The sequence below is a fragment of the Necator americanus genome, chromosome I (genome assembly GCF_031761385.1).
Source record: "Necator americanus strain Aroian chromosome I, whole genome shotgun sequence".
NCBI classification, from domain to species: Eukaryota; Metazoa; Nematoda; class Chromadorea; order Rhabditida; family Ancylostomatidae; genus Necator; species Necator americanus.
This window is the reverse complement of record NC_087371.1, coordinates 27,291,636-27,318,097: the sequence shown is the minus strand read 5'-3', so window position 1 is coordinate 27,318,097 and position 26,462 is coordinate 27,291,636. Positions and strand designations below refer to the sequence as shown.

The 26,462-nt window shown below is 42.7% G+C and overlaps 4 protein-coding genes across 8 annotated transcripts in view; all 4 read right to left on the bottom strand.

Moving 5' to 3' along the window:
* Nucleotides 1-999: 999 nt before the first annotated feature.
* RB195_007005 (uncharacterized protein) lies at nucleotides 1,000-4,780 on the bottom strand (the record flags this gene model as incomplete). 4 transcript variants are annotated; one of them, XM_064180401.1, is made up of 5 exons in its annotated part: nucleotides 1,000-2,205; nucleotides 2,280-2,656; nucleotides 2,706-3,340; nucleotides 3,408-3,597; nucleotides 4,186-4,780. In XM_064180401.1, 5 exons carry the CDS (start codon nucleotides 4,778-4,780, stop codon nucleotides 1,000-1,002), a joined length of 3,003 nt encoding a protein of 1,000 aa, XP_064037275.1. The 4 variants fall into 4 exon arrangements, with proteins under 4 accessions (XP_064037275.1, XP_064037276.1, XP_064037277.1 ...); XM_064180402.1 differs by having other exon boundaries at nucleotides 2,475-2,584; XM_064180403.1 differs by lacking the exon at nucleotides 4,186-4,780 and adding an exon at nucleotides 3,659-3,785 and having other exon boundaries at nucleotides 2,475-2,584.
* Nucleotides 4,781-6,102: 1,322 nt separating this feature from the next.
* Nucleotides 6,103-6,387, bottom strand: RB195_007004 (uncharacterized protein; the record flags this gene model as incomplete). The annotated part of the gene is made up of 1 exon (XM_064180400.1): nucleotides 6,103-6,387. One exon carries the CDS (start codon nucleotides 6,385-6,387, stop codon nucleotides 6,103-6,105), a length of 285 nt encoding a protein of 94 aa, XP_064037274.1.
* Nucleotides 6,388-6,762: 375 nt separating this feature from the next.
* RB195_007003 (uncharacterized protein) lies at nucleotides 6,763-7,365 on the bottom strand (the record flags this gene model as incomplete). Of its 2 annotated transcripts, none has more annotated exons than XM_064180399.1 (1): nucleotides 6,763-7,365. In XM_064180399.1, the coding sequence occupies one exon, from the start codon at nucleotides 7,363-7,365 to the stop codon at nucleotides 6,763-6,765; it is 603 nt and encodes a 200-aa protein (XP_064037272.1). The 2 variants fall into 2 exon arrangements, with proteins under 2 accessions (XP_064037272.1, XP_064037273.1); XM_064180398.1 differs by having other exon boundaries at nucleotides 6,763-7,275.
* Nucleotides 7,366-8,872: 1,507 nt separating this feature from the next.
* RB195_007002 (uncharacterized protein) overlaps nucleotides 8,873-26,462 on the bottom strand; it is a gene marked incomplete at both ends in the record, with an annotated part of 34,533 nt that continues 16,943 nt past the window's right edge. Inside the window, 15 exons of the mRNA XM_064180397.1 lie at nucleotides 8,873-8,917; nucleotides 8,970-9,034; nucleotides 9,092-9,206; nucleotides 10,398-10,540; nucleotides 19,312-19,437; nucleotides 19,491-19,596; nucleotides 19,659-19,737; nucleotides 21,915-22,031; nucleotides 22,087-22,187; nucleotides 22,259-22,332; nucleotides 23,197-23,297; nucleotides 25,393-25,502; nucleotides 25,560-25,628; nucleotides 25,689-25,829; nucleotides 25,971-26,105. Of these exons, the coding sequence (XP_064037271.1) occupies nucleotides 8,873-8,917; nucleotides 8,970-9,034; nucleotides 9,092-9,206; nucleotides 10,398-10,540; nucleotides 19,312-19,437; nucleotides 19,491-19,596; nucleotides 19,659-19,737; nucleotides 21,915-22,031; nucleotides 22,087-22,187; nucleotides 22,259-22,332; nucleotides 23,197-23,297; nucleotides 25,393-25,502; nucleotides 25,560-25,628; nucleotides 25,689-25,829; nucleotides 25,971-26,105 (1,527 nt within the window). The remainder of the gene's footprint in view (nucleotides 8,918-8,969; nucleotides 9,035-9,091; nucleotides 9,207-10,397; nucleotides 10,541-19,311; nucleotides 19,438-19,490; nucleotides 19,597-19,658; nucleotides 19,738-21,914; nucleotides 22,032-22,086; nucleotides 22,188-22,258; nucleotides 22,333-23,196; nucleotides 23,298-25,392; nucleotides 25,503-25,559; nucleotides 25,629-25,688; nucleotides 25,830-25,970; nucleotides 26,106-26,462) is intronic.

The following is a 26,462-nucleotide window of genomic DNA, read 5'->3' as shown; positions in this document are numbered from 1 at the left end:
CTCTGTTTTCTAACAGCGCTTTTTTCTTCTTTTTTTTTATAAATTTAGGCAGAACATTCCATAGTTCTCCTTCTTAAGGCGTCAGTTCTACATTTGAAGAAGATTCAAACTTCACCTTCAAACACTCTCATGATAGCAATGCAATATAGACGCAATTTGAAAGCTTTACTCATATAGGTATGAGCTTTCCTACTGTTTTCTCCCAACTGTCATAACAGGATGTCTCAAGTTTAAATGACGTAAACAACATCATCGAAGTTATGAAGATAATGTTCCATGCCAGCTCATGTAAAATGTCGGCTACTATTCAAGTAGTCGTTGACATTCGTGTTTTCACTCTCCGAAGAAGGGATGTTAATAACCTCAGGCAAAGTTGCAGGAAATAGACACGATTACGAGACATAGAGGTGAAAAGCAATGTCCAGAGACCAGAGCTATGAAACACTTGCAACGTCCCATTTACATTTGCGACATGCACACGAAGTTACTGATTATTTATTCATTCATTTACTGTAGATCATATTGCTTTTTGTAACTTGCGATAGAATTTCGGAATCCAGTAATGTTGTCGAATGATGAACATGGTATGGCTTATGCTTGGGTGACCTCTGTTATGGCAATCCTTAATGATCACCTGTGATAACCATGTCTTCTGCAGAATCAGCATTGGGTATTTCGCTGATATGTTCAAATCACTTTTACCCAATCGTTCAAAGCATCGATAAATGCTATATTCCTCAGGACGTAAATTGAGATGATGTAGAGATCTTAAAACTGAAGGAGTTAATTTTGCGAGTTGATGGTGTTTGACTAGCATTTTTCCTGCCAGTGCTATCTTTATACCGTTAAGACGCGTAGTGCTAGTATCGATATCTCCTCTGAATATATTGGATAGTGCTACAGAGAGTTTTCCGTTCTCGTCAATTCTTGAAACTGTCACGCGGATAAAACGAAGAGCGAATACAACCATTCGTTTCACATTTGGTAGGTTTTGCATCCTTATTGATTGATTTCCTTATTGTTGATGAAAATATAAGTCTTATTCTCATGAACATTTGAAGAGGCATGGCCCTCCTTGACTGTGTGGTGGCTATAAGTGAGAGACGAAGGATTCTCATCAGACGCGTCAATGATATCTATCGGTTTGTAAGCGCAATTCCAGTACTCCATTGATTGTGAAAGGAACGGTGGGCCTGTCCACCAGAAGTGTTTATGAAACACTTCTTTGTCCCGTCCTCTGGTGGCGCAGTCCGGTGGATTCAGTTGCGACGGGATGTGACCTATCTGAACAGGATAGCCAAGGCCCTCCATGTGACTCACGGTTCGTTGGATTTCTAAAACGCTATTCCTTATAAAAGGGCCTATGTCCGGACGCGGTTTCCTGCTTATCCATTTGAGTACAATCTCTGAGTCTGATAAGATAATTACTTTAGTCACCTTCACCGCAGATGATATCTGTGATAAAACCGAATTGGTTAGACGCATAGCCAGAGTCATCGCATTGAGTTCCATCTTAGGCATTGTAATACTCGATTTGAGAGATGGGAGTTTACCTTTCCCCATTAGTAGCGATGTTCTGGATTGCACTCGTAAATACACGCAAGAAGCAATAGCCTCGCTGCTGGCGTCCGCGAAGATTATTAGTACTGCTTCTGAAAATCGTGTTGTTACTTCCCGTGGAAACGTCTTGCGGAATCCATCAATATTTGAGCAAATGGATTCCCACTCCCTTACGCGATCTATTGGTAACCGTGTGTCCCATAATAGTTGATCTTTCCACAATGATTGTAGGAAGATTTTCGCTTTGTGGATAAGCGGTATTATCCAGCTCTTAGGGTCATAGATGGATGTTATTGCGCTTGCCACTGTTCGTTTGGTCACGTTTTTTTCTAGAGAAACGGTACAAGCAATCTCGAACTGGTCCGTACTGGTGTACCATTTTATCCCGAGGATCTTCAGCGATTTTTTTGAAGACCTATCCTTGCTGTCTTTGGCCCCCATTACCTCTTCTTTGTTTGAAACAAACTCTCGAAGATTCATTTTTAGGTCGTTGAATATCATTTTTGTGCGTTTGTAGATCCGAACTGCTTCCTCTGTTGTGTCAGCCGTCAGTAGCAGGTTGTCTACATAAAGGTTGTCTTTTATTTCGGTTACTAATTGAATGTCCTTCTTGTAGTGATCGAGATGGAAATGTGTTGTGTGAATCTGAAAATCGCGAGATTATCCTTGTTCGGTGGGTGATAACGCGTAGCATTTCGATCTAACTCGTGGAGACGTACTTGCAAAAATGCTTTTTCCACGTCTGAACTTAATGCTACTTGTCCAATCCGGAAATGCAAGAGAAGTCCATAAAGCCTTGGAAGAATCACGGGTCCTCTATGGAGAGCATCATTTAGAGAAAAAACATTTTTGTAATGAGTTGACGCGTCAAAAACGACACGTAGTTTCGTTGTAGTTTTATGTCGAGTCAATACTGCTTGATGCGGAATATAGTGGATTCTTGTTCCCACTGTTGGTATTTTCTCATCCACTTCCTCAATGATGCCTAGTCGTAGTTGTTCTTGGGAGACTCCATTGTACTGCTCTAGAAGTTCGGGGTTCTTCTGTAGTGAATTCCATAAACTTATCAGCCGCTTAACATCAATTGCTCTATTATCTATGGAAGGTTAATTGAATCTTCCTTCCAAGGTAGGCGTACATAATACCGTCTTCTCTCTTCTCGACTGTTTTCATGAAGTTCTCCAAAACTCGTTTATCTATGAGTGACTGTATATCTTTTCCTGAATTCCCGAATTCTTCTGTACCTTCAACCTCTAAGGACCAATATTTTTCCCATAGCTCCTGATCCTCCGTTTTATCTGGACTGATGTCAGCAGAAAACGCGTTCACTTGTGCTTCTAGAGACCACATTCTGTCCCATTTATGGAATTCTTCTAAATTGTCAATTATCTGTGTGATTTGATTCGCTTTTTGCACCTGCCCTGTCAACAGATGACTGAGCCGAGTTGGAAGAAGGTGAAGACCTGAAGGAAGTCGGATGTGTGGCTGATCATCCCGGATTAGAGGCCACAACTGGTCGCACCCCAATAGTATCAGTGGTTTAGTTGTCGATTGTTGTTCGGTTAGTTTGATTGGTAATCTCCGTGGGTTGATGAACGCGACATCTTCTTTGAGGACCGGTGCAGTAGTAAATGATTTCGTGAGGATTTCATGGGTCAGAAGTTGTAAGGTGTAAGGTTGCCCATCTTCATCCCAAATCTCCAGCGGCACCTTTCTGCTAATGTTCTCTTGTATCTGTTCGGAACCGAAGGCTCCAGTGTCTAGTAGTACCGGAATTTTCCTTAGTGTGTTCGTCTTTGGATCCGATGTTGTTATTTCTCCTGTCGGAAGGAAAGTCTGATTCTGACATCTGATTGTCTTGGTAGTCCACAAATCGCCATTTCTTGGTTTTTGATTCCTTTTCGCTAAGATGGTTGATCTTTGGTGTTGGTCTGGTTTTAGGCGTGGTCTTCACTACACTAGTTTCTTTCTTTTTAGAAGGCGGCGAAAATGCGTGTTTGTCTTGTGGGTTCGATGGGGGCTTCTCCCCTTTTGTCCCTTAAAACAACATTAAGTGTGATGTGGTCCCTGACAGCTGAAGCATAATCGTTTCCTACACTCCGCTGTGCTGTGCTTCGCAGAGACACAGATGAAGCACAGTTTATGTTCACGCAAATATTGAGCGCGTTCCTGCGGAGTAGTATATCGTGTGCATTGATTTGTGATCCTCTCCGCAGTACATGCATGCGTTGATAAAGTTCTTGGATTTTTCTTTGTGCTTCTTTACAAATCTTGGAAAAGAATGCAACCTTCCCGGCGTCTTCCTAAGGTAGAGCGCGACTTTTTCTTCGTTAGAGATGATCTCCTCCAAGAACTTTAGTAGGTTGTCCATACAAAATGATTCTCCAGTACGGATGGATTGTTTCCTTTCTAATACTTTCCGTTGGACTTCATCGGAAAATTTCGATAGGACTTGTTTCAATAGCCATTGTCTGTTCACTTGTTCGCCCTGCGAGACAGTTATTTGCAGTTGTTTGCAGTTGCTCCAAAAGAACGCGTTGATCTTCGTAGCCGATGAACGCGACGTAATGGTGTCCAATCTATCAATGAGTCAGTTAACGAGTTCTTCAGTGTTCCCATATTTACTTTTTAAGAACTCTAGCGCCTTCACATAATTATCTGCTGTTACTTGAAATTTCTTAACGGCGTTGAGAGCCTCTCCTTTTAATGCGTTTAGTAGATAATTAAGTTTGAAGAGGTCAGGCATAGGTTGAGAATGAACATCAGCGTTATAAAGGGTGCAGAAGTTATCCCATTCCCAAATGTTGCCGTTGAAAACAGGAATAGGCAGAGTTGGTAATTCCAGCTTTTTCGTCCCTGATACCGACTCTGAATCGATACCGATTCGCGTAGTTCTGACAGTTGACGCGATAGCAAAGGACGAAAATGCTTTTACGCGAGCTTGTAGTAGCACCGTATAATCGAAGGCAGAAAAAAGAACGTCTTCTGCTTTTAAAGAATTTTCTTCAAAATCTGCGCTTTCTTTTTGAGGTGTATCCATATTGTCTAAAGTTGACGCGTAGTCTTGAAGCAGTTGCTCAATCCTAGCTGTACATGTTTCAATAGCGCCTATTCCTTCCCGTAATCTCCTACGACACTCTTTTGCATAAGTTGGAGGAGATTCGTCATCAGGAGCTTTGAGTGTTTCGAGTTTCTCACCTTTGAAACGCGAGAGAACCATCTCTAACTTGTTGCAGTACTGAGTCAACAAGCGTTTAAAGGAAGAGAGTTGCGCTGACATTGTGGTGAAGCTGTGCTCTGTGATTCCTCAATGATTGCAGGAGAGAGAGTGCGAAATCACCAAAATGCGTCAGAGAGAATACGCGAAATTTGAGTTGTGACAATGAGTCAAATTCACGCGTCCAAATGATGAGAGTAGAGTCAATGAACCGATAATCGTAAAGGCACAAGCAGCATGCAGACCAGAGCACTTGCAATGTCCTTGAATTTACCGACCTGTGTTGTGCTCCACTGCTGCTTTCCATGTGGGATTGGCCGATGCACCAATTGAAGTAGTGTTTTGCGAGTATACTAGCTCGCTCTTCTGACACGCGAAAGGACGCTATCAGGCCACGCGGTACTTTCTCACTACCTCAAACTTGGGTAATTAAACCTGGTTTTATTCAATTAATAACAAATTCAACGAACGGACAAAAATCAATATGATCCACAATAAATGAATGAATAAATGAACAGTAATGAGAATCTACAGAATGAACGCGAGAACACTGCCGACGGTTCGTGTGAACTTTTTATACGCGCCGATGTTATTTCATGATGGGCATTCCCTAACCCTTATCCATTCAATCTCCGAGTAATGTAACAGGCGTTTTACATACCAACAGACACACGGCTATTGAATATATCAACCTTACAGATTATAATTATCATTAGTCGTACGGCGACATGTGCACGAAGTTACTGCGCGACACTACTGCACTATGGCATTCGACCGTTGGATCCGTGTCGCACCATTTTTACGGATTTCGACGCCGGCGCACCAGTCGGACGCCATTTTCTCGCTATCTGATCCCGGCTCACTACTTGCCGTAGGACCCGTCCCACTCCTTTTTTAGCCTATCTGGCGCCGACGCACCAATCGGACGCCGTGGAACCCGTCGCACCCCTTTTTCGGAATTTCGTGTCACACAGAAAAACAAACAAACATACACACGGTCTAAGCTCGTTATCATGGACAAGTCTGAACGTACGGCTAACGCAGGATGTCAGATAAGACCCGCCCCATCCTAATTTACCGCTCCGTTGGACATGTCTCCGAGTTTTGAAATATCGTTACACACACAGTCACGCACACAAACACACGTGGCAGAATAAGCCCGTTATTATATAGCGTGTTCAACCAATACTTGGATACTTAGATGACCCGACCTGGACGTCCGCGCTCAAGCATCTCTTCCACTCGTTTCGTTCCTTCGCCATTGTCATCCAAGATGTTCTCAAGTTTCGTGAGTGACGTTGACGAGGTCCTTAAGCCGTATCCAGCTAGGCTCTCAGCTGGTCCATCCGTGTAGCGAACATGTCACCCCATCTCGTTGGCGGTCTCCCTCGAAGCCGTCTAGCATCTCTTGGGAACCATTCTACCGTGCTTTTAGTGCATCCATCGTCGATTCTTCTTTCATAATGTGACCGGCCCATCTGTGCTTTGCTATCGATATATATTCCGCTGGGTCGCGAAGAAGGGACACTCACGATTTGAGAGCCGTCAAGTTGTACTCCTCCATCCTCGCAGTAGGCGTTCTTCATGAACTGTGTCCTCTTTTTGTTCATTCGCAGTCCTATCCTCTTCTCTGTTTCGTTCAATTTGTAGGGGACCGTTTCTGCTTCATTGGTGCTGCTCGGAAAGAGAACGATGTTGCGAAACGAAGGTTTGAGAGAAAACTCCCATCAACACGTATGCCCCTTTCTTTCCAGGAAAGTGATTTCACTATCCAGTTGCAGTGTAGTCGTGAACAGCTTCGGCGATATAGTATCGTCTTGTCGTACCCCCTTTCCGATGGGTATGGTTAGAGGGCGGTGAAAAAGCTGTATCTTAGTGATGCATCGATTGTAGCAATTGGCTGATATCCTCACAAACGACGCTTCCACGCCTTGATCGACCAGCGCTGACAGTATTGCATTGGTTTCTACGCTGTCAAGGCTTTCTCATGGTCGACGAAGGTTAGAACAAGGGACAGGCGATATTCCCAGCAAACCTCTATGACCCTCGACACGGTCAGGAGCTGAACAAAGCAAGCAGCTGAACCCCTGACGGAATCCAGCTTGTTCTTGAGATATGCGCGTGAGGGTGACCTTAGTGAATACTTTGCATAGCACGCTTGACAAGCATATCGGACGGTAGTTCCAAAGATCCTCTCGGCCACCTTTCTTATGGATAAGAACGGTCCGCGAGGTGTTCCACTGGTCTGGGATCCTTTCTTTCTGAAGGTAGGATGTCATGGGCGCTGTTAAGATTACATAAAGTGGATGGCCACCAGCCCGAAGAAAGTCTGCTGATATAAAATCATGTCTGGCGGCTGTACCAATACTCTTGATAGCGACTCGTACTTCCGAGGGGAGAATCCGTGGTGGGGATTCACCAGTGGGGATGATCGGCCTTGACAGAGGAGCCGATGAACGGGAAAGGTTCGAGTAGACCCTCTCCGTAATGATTTCCATCTCACGACGAGAAGTCGTGCGAGTCCCGTCTTCACTCAGCAAAGCTGTTAGCGGAGTATTATATTCGCGGAGATCACTGCGGCACTTCATTAGACTCTTTCTTCTTTGTGGCTGCTTCCAGAATCTTCTTCTGCCTGTATTTCGAAAGATCCTCCTGCAACGCTTTTCTGCTGCTAGTGTTTGCTAAAAATCGCTCAATGTGCGATACATTCGGATCAAGTCTCAAAGTTCTTCTTCTTTCCAACTATCCCTTGGTTGTCTTCGAAATTCGATCCAACTTTGTTGCGCGCAGCTTCAAGGGACGCTCAGCACAGGCTCGTAATCCTCTAAGCAGCATCTCGTAGTCCACCTTTCAGCTATGTCATATCAGTTGCAAGTCAATAAAGGAGCGTTTTATCATAACTGTTGAAGGGTGCCAAATGACCGTCCAGGAACAGACAAATACTATGTTTCAAAAGAAATTTCAAAACAAAATTCCACGCATTTTTTTGCAATTTTCATAGTATTTGTGAAAAACAACTTGAAATGTACGCTTAAAATTCCAAGTTGTAAAATTAGTGCACCTTAGCTCCATGTACTAAATGAAAACTGGAAAGCTGCTAGAACTAGCTACGTGTAGTGAAGTGACACGCATATCTCACACACAATCTCTACCAATACGAAATGTATGCCGCAAGTTATTCTAAAGCCGATGCAGTGAGGTACATCGTCTTATGAATACTCCAAATTTGGCACTTTCACTGTCTCCCCAAGATGTTTGAGAAAACTTCGTGTGTTCACATAACCTCCAGACTCCAGACACGTAAGTAGCAAAATAAGCCCATAATAAACATCATATCATTCGAATGATATAGCATGGCATGACTAGTAAGTCTATGACGAGAAAACATCATGACGACTGAGCACATACTCCTGAGGTGATGTGCATGAAGTTTCCTAACAAGGCTCAAAGGCAGTGTTAAACGATTTGATGTGGTACAGAACCCACAGCAAAAGCGTAGCATTTGTGTAGTAGACTACGGAACCCAGCACGGTTCCACCCATCTTTCGCTAATCGTCGTAAAAAAAATGCCGTGGGAACCGCTTTAGTTCCTAAGAGGTTAGAACCTGCTTCTATAAACACATATAGTCCTTCAGCAGCCTATTCATTCGCCTAAAAGGGCGTCTTCTACGCTGTTTTTTACAACTATCAGAGAAAGGTGAGTGCAACGGCGCCTTGTTCCGCAATTTGTTACCCAAAATCTACGCTTTCGCAGTGGGTTTCGCATCACGTAGAAACCGTGATACACTGCCTTTAAGTCAAAGTGTTTACTGGTGCTATTTGATGCGCGAGACAGACAGACACTTACATCATTCTGTTATGAGCCGTTTCGTGGTTCAAGGTAGCCAGGTCAGGTGGTTCTTTGAGGTTTATCCAATACCAAATCATTTGTACATATTATGACGTTATGTTCTATGTTAAGAAGTGCTATTTACATACAATTCGACTACTGTCGATGTAACAGCGATGAGCAGATGAGAACGACTTGAAAGTGAGTGAAGAGGGAGAGCTGACAGAATATCCCGTTTCGAAGATGTCCACACGCATTAATCTGTGTCAAACCTCAGGGCGATCGGTGACAAAACTCTTCTCGGGAGCGATCTGAGAAGTATTGATTTCAGGTGAGAAAACTTTATTCGGAAGAAACTCTCACCCTAGCATTTTTCTGCTTAGTTCTGGATGCTTTCTGCGGCGGTAGTTTTGCTTGTGCAGCTGCTCCTGAAAAAGCTTGAGGAGTGTCATAATTCACTTAGAAGAGAAACACAGATGGATAACCCTTGGGACGGAGAGCCCATCGAATGGAATCGAGCATAATCAAGATCGCTGGTAGAAACAACAATCCGTGCAAATTACACAACACCACACATAAAACCATTGTTTTTACAAACACCTGAAAACAGTAATAGAATATAACAGTTATTGGTACTTTATTGCTACTATTGTACCGGAATGATGAAAGGCTTCGTTTGCACTAGTGCGAATTTTAACCTCCGATCGAGCCACATCTGAACCTCTTACCGACTGCGCTATACCGCCCCATGGGGCTGGTTAGAGGTTAGAGGTCCGTTGTAGCTACACGGCCGCTTCGAAACCGCCCTAGAGCAGACCAAGCCTTTCACCCCTCTGGGGTCGATAAATTGGTAATAGACTTGTCTGGGAGGAAAAACACTGATTTGATTATCAGCTGCCCCCGCAAGTTATTGTATAGGCGAATGCGCCTTGGAAAACCTTAATGATCCCGAATTCCCGAGACCCGTTGGCACATCCCAACTGGTTTTACACGCCAGCGACTTTATCCTTCATGTATACCACATGTCAAAATGAATCCGTAATTAGTACATACAAAAAATTTTCTTCGAAAAAAACCCTTTTTTTTTCTCCGCTGAGATTTAAAGGCTGTCAAACACTTCAGAGAATTTTCAAAGGTTTAGAAGAGAAAACTTTATTTGTGTCATTACGAAAGTGTATTGGTGGTGGTGTGGTATAGCGGTTAGAGGTTCCGCTTCCTCCACGATCAATCGGAGGTTTGAATCTGCACTAGGGCTCACTAAGCCTTTCATCCCTCTGGGGTCGATAGATTGGTACCAGAGTTGTCTGGGAGGATAAAAACACTGACTTGACACATCGGCTAGCCACTGCAAGTCATTGTATAGGCCAGTTAAACGTCCGTAAACCTCAAACGATTTCGGATTGAAGTGAACGTGGGGGCGCATCCCAGGCGGATTGATAAACGCCAGAAACTTTAATTAACTAACTTTGAACGAAAATGTATTATAAGATTGAGTATTATAAGATTGAGAATAAATCTTACCAAACACCAAAAAGATTAGATAAAACAAAAATATTGAAATCTCATTCTTTTGACTTCCAGCACAAGATAAAGGTATGCTGAGGTAGTTCAAGACGTTTTCGCTGAATGACGAGAAAAAGCAAGCGATAGAAAATTGGAGTCATGTCACTACTTTTTCGACTTTCGGGCCAACGGTATTAGAATAACGTCTACCTGTGGGCTCCGTGCTAACGGAATGAAGAGACATTATAATAACAGGTTCAGGTTATAAGTGTGTTCACAAAGCCTTACTTGAGCCATGTAGAGGTTGACGAATAACAGGCTGCAAACACAAAGTATAGTACTGAGGGCAGCTTGAACTGCAGGAAAAGCAACAGATGAAAGACAGTTCGCTAGCCGATCAGCTGGTCTGGATGCAGGGCCTTCTTGGAGTGCTGAAAGTAAATTTTTGTTGAGTAGAACTTGGCAGGAGTCCAGAACCTTCTGATGAAGAACTAATTAAATTCCTTGCCGGGCAACAGCAGTGTTTTTTTTTGTAACTACGTACCATTTTTGCATCAAACACACTGCACTCCTGTTCGAAATTCGAGTTATTCATTCCAGCGAAACATCTTTTTGAATACCGCTGTCTCAAGAAAGAAATCTCTGGATGTGTGCAGATGCATTACGAGGAAATTCTTCCACTGAAGGCTGCCGGGATAGAAGTTCACTACGGTTTTACGAATTATTACTTTGTGTTGTGTGCAAGAGGCATTTAAATGCGAACAATGAAGACGGTACTAAGTAGAACTCGTCTGCCACGGAGACTAGTTTTGTGAGATTTGATCTTGCGAAAGAAAGTATACTTGTTATTTTTCTTGTTCAGAGGAAACTAAACAAGTTTATTTTCTTTCTCATTTCTCGTTTTGAAGGGGTGAGACGTCCGAAAGTGGGAGTTGGAGACTATAGTGCACTGGGAAGTAATGTCACTGTTCTTTCTCACTAGAGGGACCGTCAGTCGCGAGACAAAATAGCGCTTTCCAATCTACCGCTTTGGGAAGCAAGCGCCGACAAAAAACGTTGTGTGTGCTTCAAGAAGAAAATGGATTCAGACGATGGTTTCTCTTGTGCCAGAAGTGACTCATGATGTCATCGTATTCAAATGGCAAAGAGCCTACGGTCAAACAACTCGGAAGTGCAATGGAGGCGGTTTGGTCGTCTTCAGCAGACAAACTCCACCTGTCTGTTTCCAGAAGAGTTCTGCAAAATCAGTTGGAACATAGGGTAGCAATTTGCTGACTCTGGAGAAGCGCCTGTTGCGGCAAGGCAAGGAAGGAATGGAATGCAGAACTCAGGTTGTACAAACGCAAAAGAAGTAGGATAGATGTGCAATTATAGTTGGGTCAAAACGACATGAAGCTCAGCGCGGTTGTGTATGAGACTGCGCTCGAAGCCACAAAGTAGAAAAGGTTCCACATTTCGAGGTGGAGCGGACTTCAGCGACGAGCTGTGCTAGCAAGTACCGTCAATCATGACCACTATTGCATCTCTTCGACCTCAGCCAGTTATGCAAATGCACTTAGCTTCACGTCGTTTTGGTCTGACTAGACAACCAATATGCATCAGGGGAACACATCGGTGAATCATGTAAACCAAGAAAATCAAGTGTGACTACGAATTTAACTGACTGTTCGAGACCAAACGACTCCACCTACAGATCTTTGTATTTTACACTGGAGAAAACTTTTCCTAAGAGCATGAGAGAAGTTGGTGGAGTTGACATCATCGGCAATGCGAGTGAGGGCGTGGGACGTCTTCCTTTCATCTTTTTTTCCGAACAATTGGCACCCGAATCGGACGTTTGAGGGCTAGAAAATGTGGATCTATCCCAGATCTGACTATCTTCATCGCCTAACATCCCCTAACATCAAGCTAGAAAGAAAAGGAAATTAAAACTCCTTTAACTCTCTAATCAGATGTAGAGAAATCCTGCAAAAAAGACAACGCCTCAGCATGAGGTTCAGATAGTTGCCTGAGCAACTTCATATTGGGACTTGAGGCGCAGTAGAATAAGCGTGAGAGAGCGACTTTCCACACAAGCTGCAGGGAACCATGAACTCCCTAGTCCCGAAGTCCGAGCTCCTTTTGCTTATTAGCGAAAAGAAGAAAGGAAAGCTCAAAGAGCTCAAAAGAGCGAAGTGCAACAACGTTGACTGGGACTACGGATAAAAAAGAGCACTAGTTATTCCCGCGGAGTCTTTTCCAAATACAACCAGAAGGAACAATCATTTCATAGAGAACTGTAATAGACAAAGTCATATATCACTTCTATTTAATCTTTTATTCACGTTAAGTGAGGAAAAAATGCACAGTGTTGATCAATCCGTATCGGGATGCGTATATGCGTTCGACTTCTTTGCAGAATCGTTCAAGGTCTATGAATGCGTGAGCATTCTTAAAGGGATGGGCGGGGCAATTGTGCTGAATCAGCGTTTTTATCCTCCTAGATGAGTTTGGAACCAAGTTGTTGATCTCGGAGGGACAAAAGCCTTCGTTCGCACTAGTGGGATTTCGTACTATCGACCGATGGTGCGTCCTAGACGAATCTCTTACCGACTGCGCAAAGTAGCCCATTTTTTACAAGTTGCATGTCCAAATGTAAGGTTCCCAATCACTGGAATCCCAGCGAAGGTAATGAGTATTGTGACGAAAGGAAAGTCATCCATATGAGGTCGGCAACTAGCGCCCGATCTGTTTTCTATTCGTCATCCGTAGTCTCGTCACAGGAGTAATCTTTGACAAGATTAAATAAGAACATTAGATGATAAGCAACAATCCGAGTAAACAGGATTTTGAAGACGATTTTGCACTACCGACCACAAATATCCGACTTTGAGACTCATAGAGTTATAGATAGAGTGCAAGAGGCCGATGTTTCTTACTTCTATCGATTTGAGGAAGGCGTTTGATTTAATTGAAATGGAAACGGCCTGGGAAGCTTTGGATAAGCAACACGTGCTTACTCAATACAAGAGGGAACTTTGAGATTTGCTTGAGCTGTGGCCAAGACTAGTAATGATCCTTATTAATAACTAATGTTTCGATATCGCTTCCGTCAGAGCTTGGAAATATGAAAGCCAACAGTAATTTATTCGCTGAAGCGCCTCATCACCTAAAGAAAGCCTTCAAACGATAAGCGTTCTCAAAGAACAACATATCGTCTACTGCATAGCTCATTTGTTGAATATGGTAACGTAACAGACCAACATGTACCACAAATATGAATCACAGGGCCCAAAATGCCTCTAGTTTTCTGTGCGCTATGATTCCGGACTCAAAAGATAGTATCATAACTTCTACCTCTATTTCAAAATTTTGATGACATACTCTGTGTGTGAATGGGGTAGAGAATTCAGATTTTGCCACTCAATCTGGATGCTCCTTGACCCAAATACACAGACGGGGTCGGTTTCCCCATATCATCGTCGCCACATGACTTGAGCACCGGCTGTACTTGAAGTTCGCTGGTGATACATTCATAACCCTCATATATTTCTGTAGATCAACTTGACGTAGGCAACTCCGCACCGCTCTGCTGATATCATCGGATTTGAAAAAAAAAAGACAGAACGGAACCTTTTCAGGGCCGAATTGCGAAAGCTCGACTTTCCTTGAATCTTGGCATAGAGATTGCAACTTGTTGATAGTCGAATTTAAGCAACAGCCAAGATTGTTAGCAAACTTTATTACGACTAACGTTTCGGCGTTGTCGCCTTCGTCAGAGCCTGGAAAGTAAGAACATTTGCAATATATCCTCTCAAATGTCTCATCCAGAACAAGTCAACATTCCCTAGGTCATTACATCCAGAAACAAAAACCTAAAAAGCCTAAATCGTTGTGCCTACCTCAGTAGCCGCGTTGCCGTGATGTTAGCGGATATCCGCATGGTGCAATCGCTCCGCTGATACTAATTAGAATGCGACCCGCATATGACCCCGTAGATCAAACCCGCAAAGGTCTTGATACAGAGCCAGCTCGTTGGTCACGGCTAAGCACTCTTCCTTTCTATTCATTTTTGGACCTTTTGCATTTATCCAAAACGCTTCTAAAGTTCTGCGAGCTATAATTTCGGGTTCGTACGATAGGATTGTGACAGCAATGCAGAAAGGAACGTTTTCATGACATTGTCTGCGGTGAGCTCCGAGGAGAGTTGCTGCATTCCATTGTTTCATCCCTCTTAGATGTTCTTTAATGCGAACACAAAGGGGTCGCCCTGTTTCGCCAATGTATTGGTCCCCAAATGTTTTGCACGAAGTTAGATAGACTACACCAGAGACCATGCAGTCCCCTTCCTTCCCAATGGGCATATTACACAGTCTGGAGTAAGACAGAAGCGATCGTACATTCGAACTTTGAGCTTTTTGAGATTTGTTGGAGGTATTTCCACAATTCTCACTTGGTCCTCAAGACCGTATTTCTCCAGATTAGCCCGTACAGTTTTATTCAAGTCGTCGATTATGAAGGGCAGGCAAAAATCTTATTCGACTCAACCACTGTGGCATATTCTCGCTGTGCACCAAGATCTGCTCTACGTGCAACATTACCACTGTAACCGTTAGAATTCGCGATGCATTGCACCAGGTTGATCGCATCGATCCGCTCCTGTACATCTGATGTCACCCTTACGTCTGTTCTAAACATGTTTTTAACCACAGATTTCTTAGTTTTCCAAGGGTGAGTGGAAAGACAATGAACTAAAATATTTTTGTTGTTAGGTTTTCGGAACCATCGTGTCTTCTATTCACCATTGGACCACTGTATTTCCACATTAAGTAAGTGAGAATTGTGGAAATACCTCCAACAAATCTCAGAAAGCAACTAGTTCGAAATAGAATTTACGATCGCTTCTGTCTTACTCCAGACTGTGTAATATGCCCATTGGGAAGGAAGGGGACTGTATGGTCTTTGGTGTAGTCTATCTAATTTCGTGCAAAACACGTGGGGACCAATACATTGGCGAAACAGGGCGACCTCTTTGTGATCGCATTAAAGAACATCTAAGGGGAATGAAACAATCGAATTGGATAAATGCAAAAGGTCCAAAAATGAATAGAAAGGAAGAGTGCTTAGCCGTAACCAACGAGCTGTTTCTGTATAAAGATCTTTGCGGGTTTGATCTACGGGGTCATATGCGGGTCGCATCCTAATTAGTATCAGCGGAGCGATTGCACCACGCGGATATCCGCTAACATCACAGCAACGCGGCTACTGAGGTAGGCACAACGATTTAGGTTTTTTTGGTTTTTGTTTCCGGGTGTAATATCCTAGGGGATGATGACTTCTGGATAAGGATATATAGATTCTGTTCTGGGTAAGGCATTTATGAGGATATATTGCAAATCTTACTTGCCAAACTCTGACGAAGGCGAAAACGCCGAAACGTTGGCCGTAGTAAAGTTTGTTAACAATCTTGGCTGTTGCTTAAATTCGACTATCAATAACTGTTCAGAACCATCCACTACTTTGGGTCCTTGGGATACATGGGATACTTGTTAACTAACACTGTCTCTAGTCGAGTACCCATTGGATTTTGCCACCACTAGTCCCATCTGCACGGATTTTAGTCTACGGGGCTCCCATCATAACCCTTCAAAAACCCTTGTTTTAAAACTGTGGCTCGTAGGGCTCTGTAATGTTACTGTACTTAACAAATGAGATAAGCACTACCCGATGTATTGTTCGTTGAGTTACTTAACGTTACTTCGGGTCTGGTTAAATAGTTACTTGACGTTTAATTACTGATGACTTCAATTTATCTAGCGTCTGACGAAGGTGATGACGCAGGGACGTTAGCTGTTAATAAAGACACATTAACAATCTTGGCCACAGCTCAATCAAATTAATATAGAATTTACCATGTCAGGATTCAAAGACAGTTGAACATTGACAATACTTGGTATTTTGAGAGCTATGCAGCGGTTTCACCACTCGAAGAGAGGAATTTGATGAGGTAAAAAAGTGCCACGAAAAAAAGCTAAGTGCTACCCTTGATAATCCAATACAAAGGTTGGAATAGGTGAACGCAAAATTGAATGTTGATGCTCAGCAGCTAAACCATCTTCGCTCTGCTGCTGGCATCTCTCTCATACCACCAAACATCACCAAAGAGGGTAGAATGCTGATCGAATTTTGACGAAGCGTGTAGAAATATACATAGCTACAGCTGAATCTAGAAAAGCCGATGTTCATGAAGAAGGGATAGGTCTCGGACGCACCATACACGTTCAACGTACGAACAGATGCGAATACAACAGCTATGTACATCTAGATAGGTCGGAATATAAACATGAGGAACGAAATGGCCACCGAGCTGGGCAGGAAAAGATGAACGGTCAGGAGAGTGTAAGAACGTATCGAAGATATAGTTGAGAAGGTCAAAAACACTCCGATTCTGTGTTTACCAGTCCAGGACTGCGTTCAACTTAGCTAAAGATCTGCGCAACTCGCAAGAAAAAAATGCGTTCAACGTCGACTGACCGCTCAATCGGAAGAATGATGCTGGGAGTTCCCCGTTTCTCAAAACTGAGAAAAAGGATCCAAAGTTCTGTCCTTCACCCAGCGATCCGAGATTGAGGATGCCACCGCATCTGGAAGGAATGTACAATACTATTCCTGCAACGCACATGTGATGCATATCAATGAAACATTTCCGAGAAGAGCAATGAACGGGTCTGGTTAAATAGTTCAGAGTTCGAAAGTGGATTAAACGTGAAATATAAAGATTGCAGACCTACGTGTCACATCATTTCACGAAGTCCTTTGAAAGAGGATTGTATGCTTTTCGTATCCCTCGAGAACAGAAAAGCAACTGGACAAACCTTGCACGCAATCGAAACAAATATCAGAGGTGTTTGCTTACTTTGAAGAACAATGAAATAAAGACAATAAATGTGATCGTCTCCAAAAGAATATTCATGAAAAAAGCGGCCATAATCCTTATGTAGAAAATATGCGCAAGCATCCATTTAGCAACGGAATTCGGCGTCTTCTCCACCAGTTTTCCACTGACGACTACAAGGTCAGAACGCTCTCGCGAGCTGGCGATATCATATGCGCAGTGCAGAAGACAAGATGGAAAGGTGGAAACTCAAGGGACATTAGGCATAATTTCCGAGCGATTTACAACGGTAGTCCAAACACACCTGGAACAGAGTAGTTATAATGATCTTTCATCGCTTCAAGGACTTATTCAAAGGGGTGGAGGATTTCAACGATCGTCTTGTGAAAGCAGTAATCACTATTGGTGAACGACCACTTCACATTTAGATGGAGCAAAGAAAACACGACTATAGTAGTGGGAGATACGAAAAGAAATGTTGGAGCATTAAACGGTGGCTATAGATATCGTAGTGATCTCAGCTATGTAACTTGCAACGAAGATGGCGAGCGGATTCTGGAGTTCGCCAATTTCGCCGTCATCACACATACGAAATGTCCAAACGACAGTCCCATCTCGCCACATTCTACAACAGCATCGCCAGAGTGCAAATTGACTTCGTTCACATAGCACTTCGCAATCAAAAGATAGTCACCAACGCGAATGTCATACCTTACGTATCACAACACAGCATCGTCGTCCTAACCTCAAAATCGCTCCCCTAAGTCAGAAACGCGATAATCTATGTGGACCACGCTTAAATCAAGTGATCAAGTCATCATCTTTCTCAACAATAAGATGCTGAAAAAGCAGGAAGGCGAAAAGGAACGCAAAAAAGAGGTGGCAGCATCTACCAACTGGCGCGACCGGGGATGTTGAAAAATTCTATGGTGGTGTCCGCAACAGGAATGGAACCGTTCGCATGTATAGGAAAGAGGTGCTAAAGCGATAGCGTAACGAAATGGAGAACATTTCAACAGAAAAGTTTCATCATCCACAAATACCCTTAGTTCTGTCCAGATACGGACCAGTTCTTCGAATAACCACTGACGAAGCAAAATCGCTCCTGAGATGACTAATAAGGGGAAAGGAGATGAACCCAGACGATCTGGCGAAACTGTGAAGTCACGGGTTTCAACCCTGCGACTTGGTTAACACAGTTTCTTAACCGAGTTGTGGAAGAAAAGAGAAAGCTTATGTACTGGAAGCGAAGAATCCGCAAGAATATGGAGGAAGAAGAGCAATCCGGCTGTGTGTTTGAATTACAAACCGATTCGACAGCTTTCCCGCAGTGTGAAGAATGCATCATAGATCGCAGAATTTGAGGAAATTTGTCTTTCTCCACATTAACATGTGTGTTTTTGTCCCCAATGTCATCCATGCTACACTACTTTTGATTGAGATGCAAAAACCGCTCCGCATGGAGTCATAGATACTGGTCATAGGCAATACGCGTTACGACAACATGTTGTCCCAGATAGAGACAGCAGAGACTAGGGTCGGCCCAGATACCCGAGAAAACGCGTGAAGCTTGCCACCATCATACTATCAAATGACTACACTCGCCCTAATATCGGCGTGACTGTTTTCAGTGGTCCATGAATGATTGTTTTCCGTGGGCCAAAAACATTTGTTCAGCAAAAACCAACACCTGTAAGCATATTTCTAGAATTTGGTGTTGGAAGAGAACAGAAATAGAGTCTATATAACTGTGCTAAGCAAGCATTTTTGATAACAACATTAAAATGCAGCACAGGGCAGTCTTGCACAATGATCGTATATGGATTCTACTGCAGTCAGCAAAGAAATGCTTTGTTCAGTGTTTCATCTTTCTACAGTCTTGGATTGGTCTTCACGCTCTCCTCAGTGAAGATAAGCACTGTAGTACTGTCATGGGAAATTCCACTGTCGGTCTCCGCTTTAGTGAACAGACCTTAGTGCCTTCCTTTCGCTCCCGGAAATTCTCCGTCATGAGACTGACACGTTTCAATCATTCTAAAACTTGCGAGTCTTTTCAGTTCTAAAAATTTTTCTTTGAGCAAAGCCTCCTTAACTTAAACCGAAAGAGGAGCGAAGCACCGCTTAAAAGCCTACGTCAGTGCGCGACACACACGTGTTGCACCACACCGCTATGCTCCCAACGTCCACCATGGTGGCAGAGGGAACAAAAAGGGGAGAGGTGGCCACTTCTAACAGTCCGCATAGAATTGGTTCATTGCTGTATTTGGCAAAAACTGATGTACAAAGCATGCACAAAAAGCTTAGTTATTGAGAATAAACTAAACTTACAAGCTTGGTAGTAGTGATATGATACATGTGCTGGTATATCAACGGAGAAGCCGATGGATATAATTGTGGCGGCCATAGTGATTGGGTCGAGATCTACTCCCCACCAAGATAAGATGCCCAGAATTCCTTAATTTCTATAGTTGCTTCGTTATAAACTCATGTGGGTAGGGTCATTTTACCTGCACAAATGGAAAGCACTGATAGACTGGCGATAGCGACCGTGAAAAAGTTATTGAGGAATATAAAACACACGAAAGCCATACCAACAAGAGTTCCAAGCACTGACTGAAGAGAATCGTGAAGTAAAGAAAGACTTTTGAAACTAGTGGAACAGAATGTAGCCCAACCTGCCAGGTGTCGGTAGTCATGTTGTCGATGAGATCCAGATAAACTCCGTCTTCGTGGAAGACAGTGGGCTTGAACTCTCTAGAAGTAAAGAGATAACTGATAACATTAAAAACAGTGTCTGCAAGTTTTGTGTGAAGGTGCCCATCCGTGTAATGCTGCCTAGCAGTCGTTGTGACAAGTTAAATCGGAGGGGTGTAACATTTCCGTGATTCTGATTTAGTAAAATTTCGTGCTCAGAAAACGAGGTCGATTATCACTTATGCTGGGGGCAATGATGCATTAAAAACGCGTTAGCCAATGGTCAGTAGTCGCAAGTTTGGTTAGTCCCACCGCGCACTTATGCTTAGAACGAATATGATCCTCGAAATACTCTGCTGGCGGTGACTTCGAGAAGTTGACCCCCCAAAATTGCGTCAGTTCGCGACACTGTTTTTTTTTCTCGGCAATTAAGTGTTACACCGACAAGTGGAAACTGGGGGATGAATGGCAGGTATGGTAGGGGTTTCCAACTCTAAATTTCAATTCTATTCTAAATAATTCCCGGATTGACATTATCATTAAGAAGTTTTTTTAGTTGTATTTACTGCTTATGCTGTCTGCGAATGCATTTCAATTTTTGGGCGCAGAGAACCCCACCAATTGTTTGAGCAGAATTCGTCGCATCAAGATGCGCCAGTCATCTTGTGTTCCGCCAGAAGCAGAGCATTTCCTTTTCGCGGTTTCGGACATTCCTTGGTGTGCAGCCATTGCCGTCATCTAGTGATGTTATTGTTGGAGACAAAATTTCCACTACGATTGTCATGGGACTGACGGCTTGTTGTAGGCTAGATGGCGCAGAATATCGCAACGGTGAGTAACTTTGGATGTTGCCGAGTTGGAAGGATGGATCAGACTTAGAATAAATCATGCACTGGAAAGACGAAGCAGTTATAGATATCGCCTACGTTTGTCGAATCTGAAGGAACATCCTTTTTTAAGAATACATTTCAATACCGTACCTCTCTCGAAACATAAAAATGCTGAAGGAGGCCTAAGTTTAGAAACGTCGAGACGCAACCATGATAAAAGTTCCCCAAAACAACGTGGAGTATCATATAATTCAACGGCATAGCACATTTCCACTCACTACAGAGAATGTGCAGATTTGGGGAAAAGGGGACATGGAATATGCTCCATTAAACAAAAACACTAATCTAAAGCAAACGAAATTGAAACAAAAAAGGCTTAATACATCCTTTAGGGAATTCCTTCTTCCTTGCACGACATTAGGGCACAGTGCTCACACACCACCCTGTGTATTCAATGAGAAAGAAGTTTGATGAACGAGTGGAAGAAAATGAACTGTAGAGCTCAATTCTATCTAAATACTACCAAAAAACCTGAGATGACCTGTGCTTTTGAGGCGATTTCGCAGCTTTCCAAATAGTATATGCACTGATTATTCTCCTGTTGATGATTTTTGTTGGCCAGAGCCCGCAGATCAGAGCCAGTAGCCATAAAGACTAGGAGAACATCTTTAGTTTACATTGATTCAGAGGAAGTTCACTCATTTCTAATACAATGCCATTAATTTGAAGCGTACAGCTCTACGGTTCATTTTCTTTGATCAGAGAACGAGAAGGAAGGCAAAAAAAATTACCTTTAGTAGTTAGGAAACGAGATAACTATAGAAGAAGACTACGCAGTAGGAACATCGAGACAAATACGGACAATGGATCTCCTTTGTCACAGCGGCGCTTCCGCATGACGTCTACGAGTTCTTGATCTTTTTTGTAAGCTTGTACCTTGGTCTGTCTCTCCCTATTTGTTCGTAAAATATTAGTCGCACTTGTATTTTCTTGGAAAATGCACACTTTTCCCATGCCTAAGTGGTCTGCCTGTCGTAACACTACTACTCCGCCACTTCGAGCGCAGTGGCTTTGAAATCAAAAAAGTCTCAGGTCATATTGACCCAAGTGTGGTGCGTTGGCCCGTGACACTTCCTTTCCTACACTACCTTCTTCTTCATTTTCTTACACTGTAGCTCAAGTCTTCTTCAACGAGCATATTTTTCAGGCCGGATGGGTCAGATCTAATTTTCTCTCAATTCCTTTTCGGACTAAAACTGATTCCATCCTTGCGACCGCCGTTACCTCGTCTCCGAATGCCCAGACGAATCTCTCGTTCTTGTCTACTGTCATTAAAACTATTCTACCTCTAGTGACTGGATAACTGCAAAGAATTGATTACGGGCAGTTAAAGGGCTGACAAACTACCTGAAGTTGTCCACCACTCTCCGCCACTCGTGTAGCATTTGCCCACGCTGATTCCAATCGCAAAGCGCTTCTCCATGAAATCCAGTGGTGAAGAAGAATCGGTCAAGATGCTCCTCTCTGTAATAGTGGCGCTACCTAGATAACATCAAATACCGAATGCTTAGGGATATACCCTTCATGCGTTCCATTTCTGAGTTTCACAAACCCAGCCCAGTAGTCGTACTCTGGCCATTTTAAGAAGTATTTCAGTTCATCATCACTAAAGTGTTTCACCTGGAAGTCATTGCTTAAGGAGTGCACAAATTTCAATGAGACGCACAGAGTTATGGTTTTCACAATTCTACCTCCACAACAGCTGATGTTGTGGTTTCCACATTGTCCTCTGGTTCCGTGAACTCATCATCAGCATCGGCAAAAGCTGAAAAAAAGAAAAAAACAAATAGAATACAAGGTGCAAGTCACATATTAAGTTCTCCGGAAAATCCTGGACCTTAAATTTTTGCATAATTTTCCTATAGTTTTTGAAACTCTTTGAGATTCAATCATATATGCACTGTGGATCTTTGAAACTTCCGCTCATCTATTGGGCGAATCATTTGGACCTTTTGGCCAAAATTCAGGAGGCGGCGAAGCAAAAAAGTTCCCGACCGCTGTTTTGTCTTCGTCGTGTTTGTTGTTTTTTGTTTTTTAACCCCGTCCAGGTGACGCTGTGAATGCTTTAGTGACCGGAGCAAATTGTAGGCTAACAGCACAAGATAAGGGGATTACGTTGGCTGCACAATCGGATCTCAGCCGAGCTCTACAATTTTTCCCGAGTTTCCGAAGCGAAGAATGGTAGTGCGTTGTCACGCAGCGGAAAGTTAAACTTCTCGATCGCTTCTTTCGAATTAGGTGCCTCAACTTATTGTAAAGACGTATACGACTGCTGTGATAGTCAGTAGAACCTGCGCCTATAGAAAGTAGTTCATAGCCACTGTTGAAGGAAGAGAAGACGGCTCCTTTTTACCGACGCTTCCCTCGTCTGGATATTCTCGCCACTCGTAGAGATGATCGCTCAACGTTCTTATCGTGTTTTGCAAATGAGTAAAAGCGCACTCTTAAATGTTCACATATGAGAAACTTCGAGTACATTCTACACGCTTATTACATCTGCTGTGAAATTCGATTCATTCCTGGAAAATACCGTATTTCTTAAATTTTCGGCACAGTCTTTCCCAGCAACGTAATACAAAGTCATCGTTTGAGCACCGGTGGTGTGCAAATGTAAGAAGAAAAAACTAACTTTGCTGAAAATTTGCGTAGTCTCGCATAAAGAACTTTGTGCCAACTGGACCCCAATTTTTACCCCATGTTCCATTAAGATGTTCCATCTCCTCGACAAACCTAAAGATGTATTTGTTTGCTATATATTTATATCACGTTTATTGAAAGAATCAAATGGAGATGTATAGATACTTTAAAAAACAGCATTCGAAGTTGTAGATTTCGTTTGTAGGGGAGATTATATAAGTCAAACTGATGGGTTAAAAGAACGCGAATTCTTTGTGCGAAGATAGAATATCAGGCAATCTTGATTTGTGGATCAATGGGTAACAACAAGATACAGAAAAAAGTGAATATTCAGGATATTACTCGGAATAATGTGTAGCACGGTTCCAGTCGGTGAGCGGTTCTGCTGTCTACACGATCGATCGGAAGTTGGAATCCGCCCTGGTGCTAACCAAGCCTCTTATTCTTCCGGGGTCGATAAATTGGTCCCATACTCCTCTGGGAGGATAAGAACACTGACTTGATACGAGGTTAAGCCGATCAAGTAGAGACAAACTCAGCTTGGTTTCATTGATGCTGAATGCTTGAAATAGCTTTAACTGACACGCCATCTTTCCAGAGAAAATCTGCTACAAGAGTTCCGCTTAAAGTACCACACATATCCAGCTTTTTTTTGTGTCTAAAATAAGCAGCAAAATAGGCAGCATAAGAGGCACACCAGATTGTACCCTTTTTTATCTTTTTACTCTTTATCATTACCTCTGGTAATGGTAAAGAGTAAAAAGATAAGAAGGCCTACAATCCGAAGCACAAGGAGAGAAATTAAGAAACGAAGTGTATTACTACACTTCTTTTAACGGTCTCAAAGTCTGAAATATCACACGGATCTAGGTCCAAACGGGTTAATAAAGGATGCGGGTCGATGTCAGTTATGTTAAATTGGATCACACCTATTGAGAAGCGATTAGATTCTGTTCGAAGTTATTGTTTGTGAGCCGATGGAAAATAACAAGGAGAAGATCTATCCGCTAAGCGAAAAAAGCAGAGCCAACAGAAATAAGAGAAGTTGAAATTTGTAGGACAAAGATAATACCAAATCGTGTCTCCCGAGATTCAGAAATCTCTCCAGAGAGAATTAAATTACTCTTTTCTTCTACAAAAGAAATATTTTATTCACAAATTCTTCCAAATTTTTCTTTTTTTTTCTTTTTGTCTGGTTTGCTCTTCTAATGGGAAGTAGAGTTACGAAAGCCTGTAGCTGTTTACCAGAACTGGAATTTCATTTCTTCTTAACGTCATGCTTCGTTAAAGTTCCTCATTATCTGATACACTTCTCACAAAAAATTGTTCAGCTATATAACAGGAACTTCGAACATGCTTAAGGGCAGGTAAGCTACAAAATTGATGGTGTTGGCATCTCTCCACGAATAGTGACCACTTTCATCGTGTCCTGTTGAGAAAATTTCTTGAAGAGGTGAACAAGTTCAAAGCAGAACCCTCCGGAAAATACGAGTGTAAATACTTCTTCTATTAACGACAAGAGACAGTGATATTTGCATTCGCAGATTGTATCGATTAGCTTAATTATATTTCAATGACTATATATGTATATATGTATATATATATAATATAACTTTATATATTAAAATTTGCCTAATTATATATCATGATATATAATAACGGGCTTATTCTGTCACGCGCGAGCGTGTGTGTGTGTGTGTGTGTGTGTGTGTGTGTGTGTGCGTGTGTGAGTCACGAAATTCAAAAAGGGGGGTGCGACGAGTCCACCGACGTCGAGTTGGTGCCTCGACGCTAGAAAGCTATAAAATGGGGTGCGACGGGCTCACCGGCGGCAGATACCCATAGAAGGGGGTGCGTCGGGTCCACCGGCGCCAGATACCTATAGAAGGGGGTGTGACGGGTCCACTGACGCTTTTAGAAAGAAGACTATGAAATCTTTCGTTTTCTGCTATACTATAAAAAAGGAAGTAAGATTGTTGGAGATACGCGAGTCCAATTTCATAGAAAACGGCACTAATACTAATTTTCGTTGATCAGTGAAGCGAGCGAAGCAAACACCACAGAAAGTCTGAAGTCCGGCTTTAGCCGGACGTTCAGACTGGTATGTTATAATTGGCTTAATTATATCGTCTTGCACAATTACTGCAATGGGATTAAGAGTTCATAAAAGTACCAACACATCACGTACTGGTTTATTCGATGCAGCCGATGAGGATCTGATAAGTTTCCGGGATTCGATACAAATACAGTAGCCATTGAATAACTAGGCACTTGATACTTGACACGATATTTGTCAAGCTAAAACAGTAACAGAGTAGTTGTTAAAAGCGTAGGATATGGAGGCGTTGGTCCCACCTCAAGCAAAGGAGAATCTGTCGCGAACAGTTTAGTTGCTGTCAAGCTGATGTTGATTATAGTTATTCCCTGTAATGATAAGCCTTTGCACATGCTAGTAATATGAAGTTTTAATAAAATTCCCCCTACGTATATGCTGAAGACGAGGTATGAAACGTAGATGACGAATATGCCCACGTATACCGCCGGAGTCGTCATGAATTTCACGTAGTCCCTCATGAATTTGCTAATCACCGGCTTAGTTGCTTCGTGGAATTTCGACGGTTGCCGCTAAATTTGTTGATAAAATAGAGATTTTTTAGTATTGATATCTAATATATATCAGGTCTATCAAAATACATATCCTGGATTTGTGTTTAGTTTCCAAGTGTCCTTTCTGTGCTTCCAAAAACCTTAATATTTGCAACGTACAGTGAGGGGGCGATGATGTCTAGCGATATTAACACGGTTCTCTGCAATGCTGATCTCCATTCTATTCTTCTCCACGAGGTCACCATCAATCTCACAACGTCCTACGATTGACATCAAACCAGCATAGAATGTCATCTGAAGCAACGATTAGGCAATTTAGGAACACCCATACCTTGCGTAGAATTATTTCAGTTGTTTTTCTTTTATTTAATTGTCAGTACTCGCATATAATCGGGTCAGAACAACATGAAGCGAGGTGCAATTGCGTAAGTGGGTGCGCTGGAAACGGTGCGGTGGAGCGTTAGGATCGGTGGAAATAGCAGTTGGGATTGAAGTGGGAGCCTTGCTGGCACCAATAATCGCTACAGTTCGCAATGATCCCTACGTTCGATCCAACCGCTATTTCCACCGATTCCCTTGGAACGCAGTCGCTTACGCAACTGCACCGTGCTTCATGTCGTTTTGACCCTACTATACGCCTCTATAATCGCG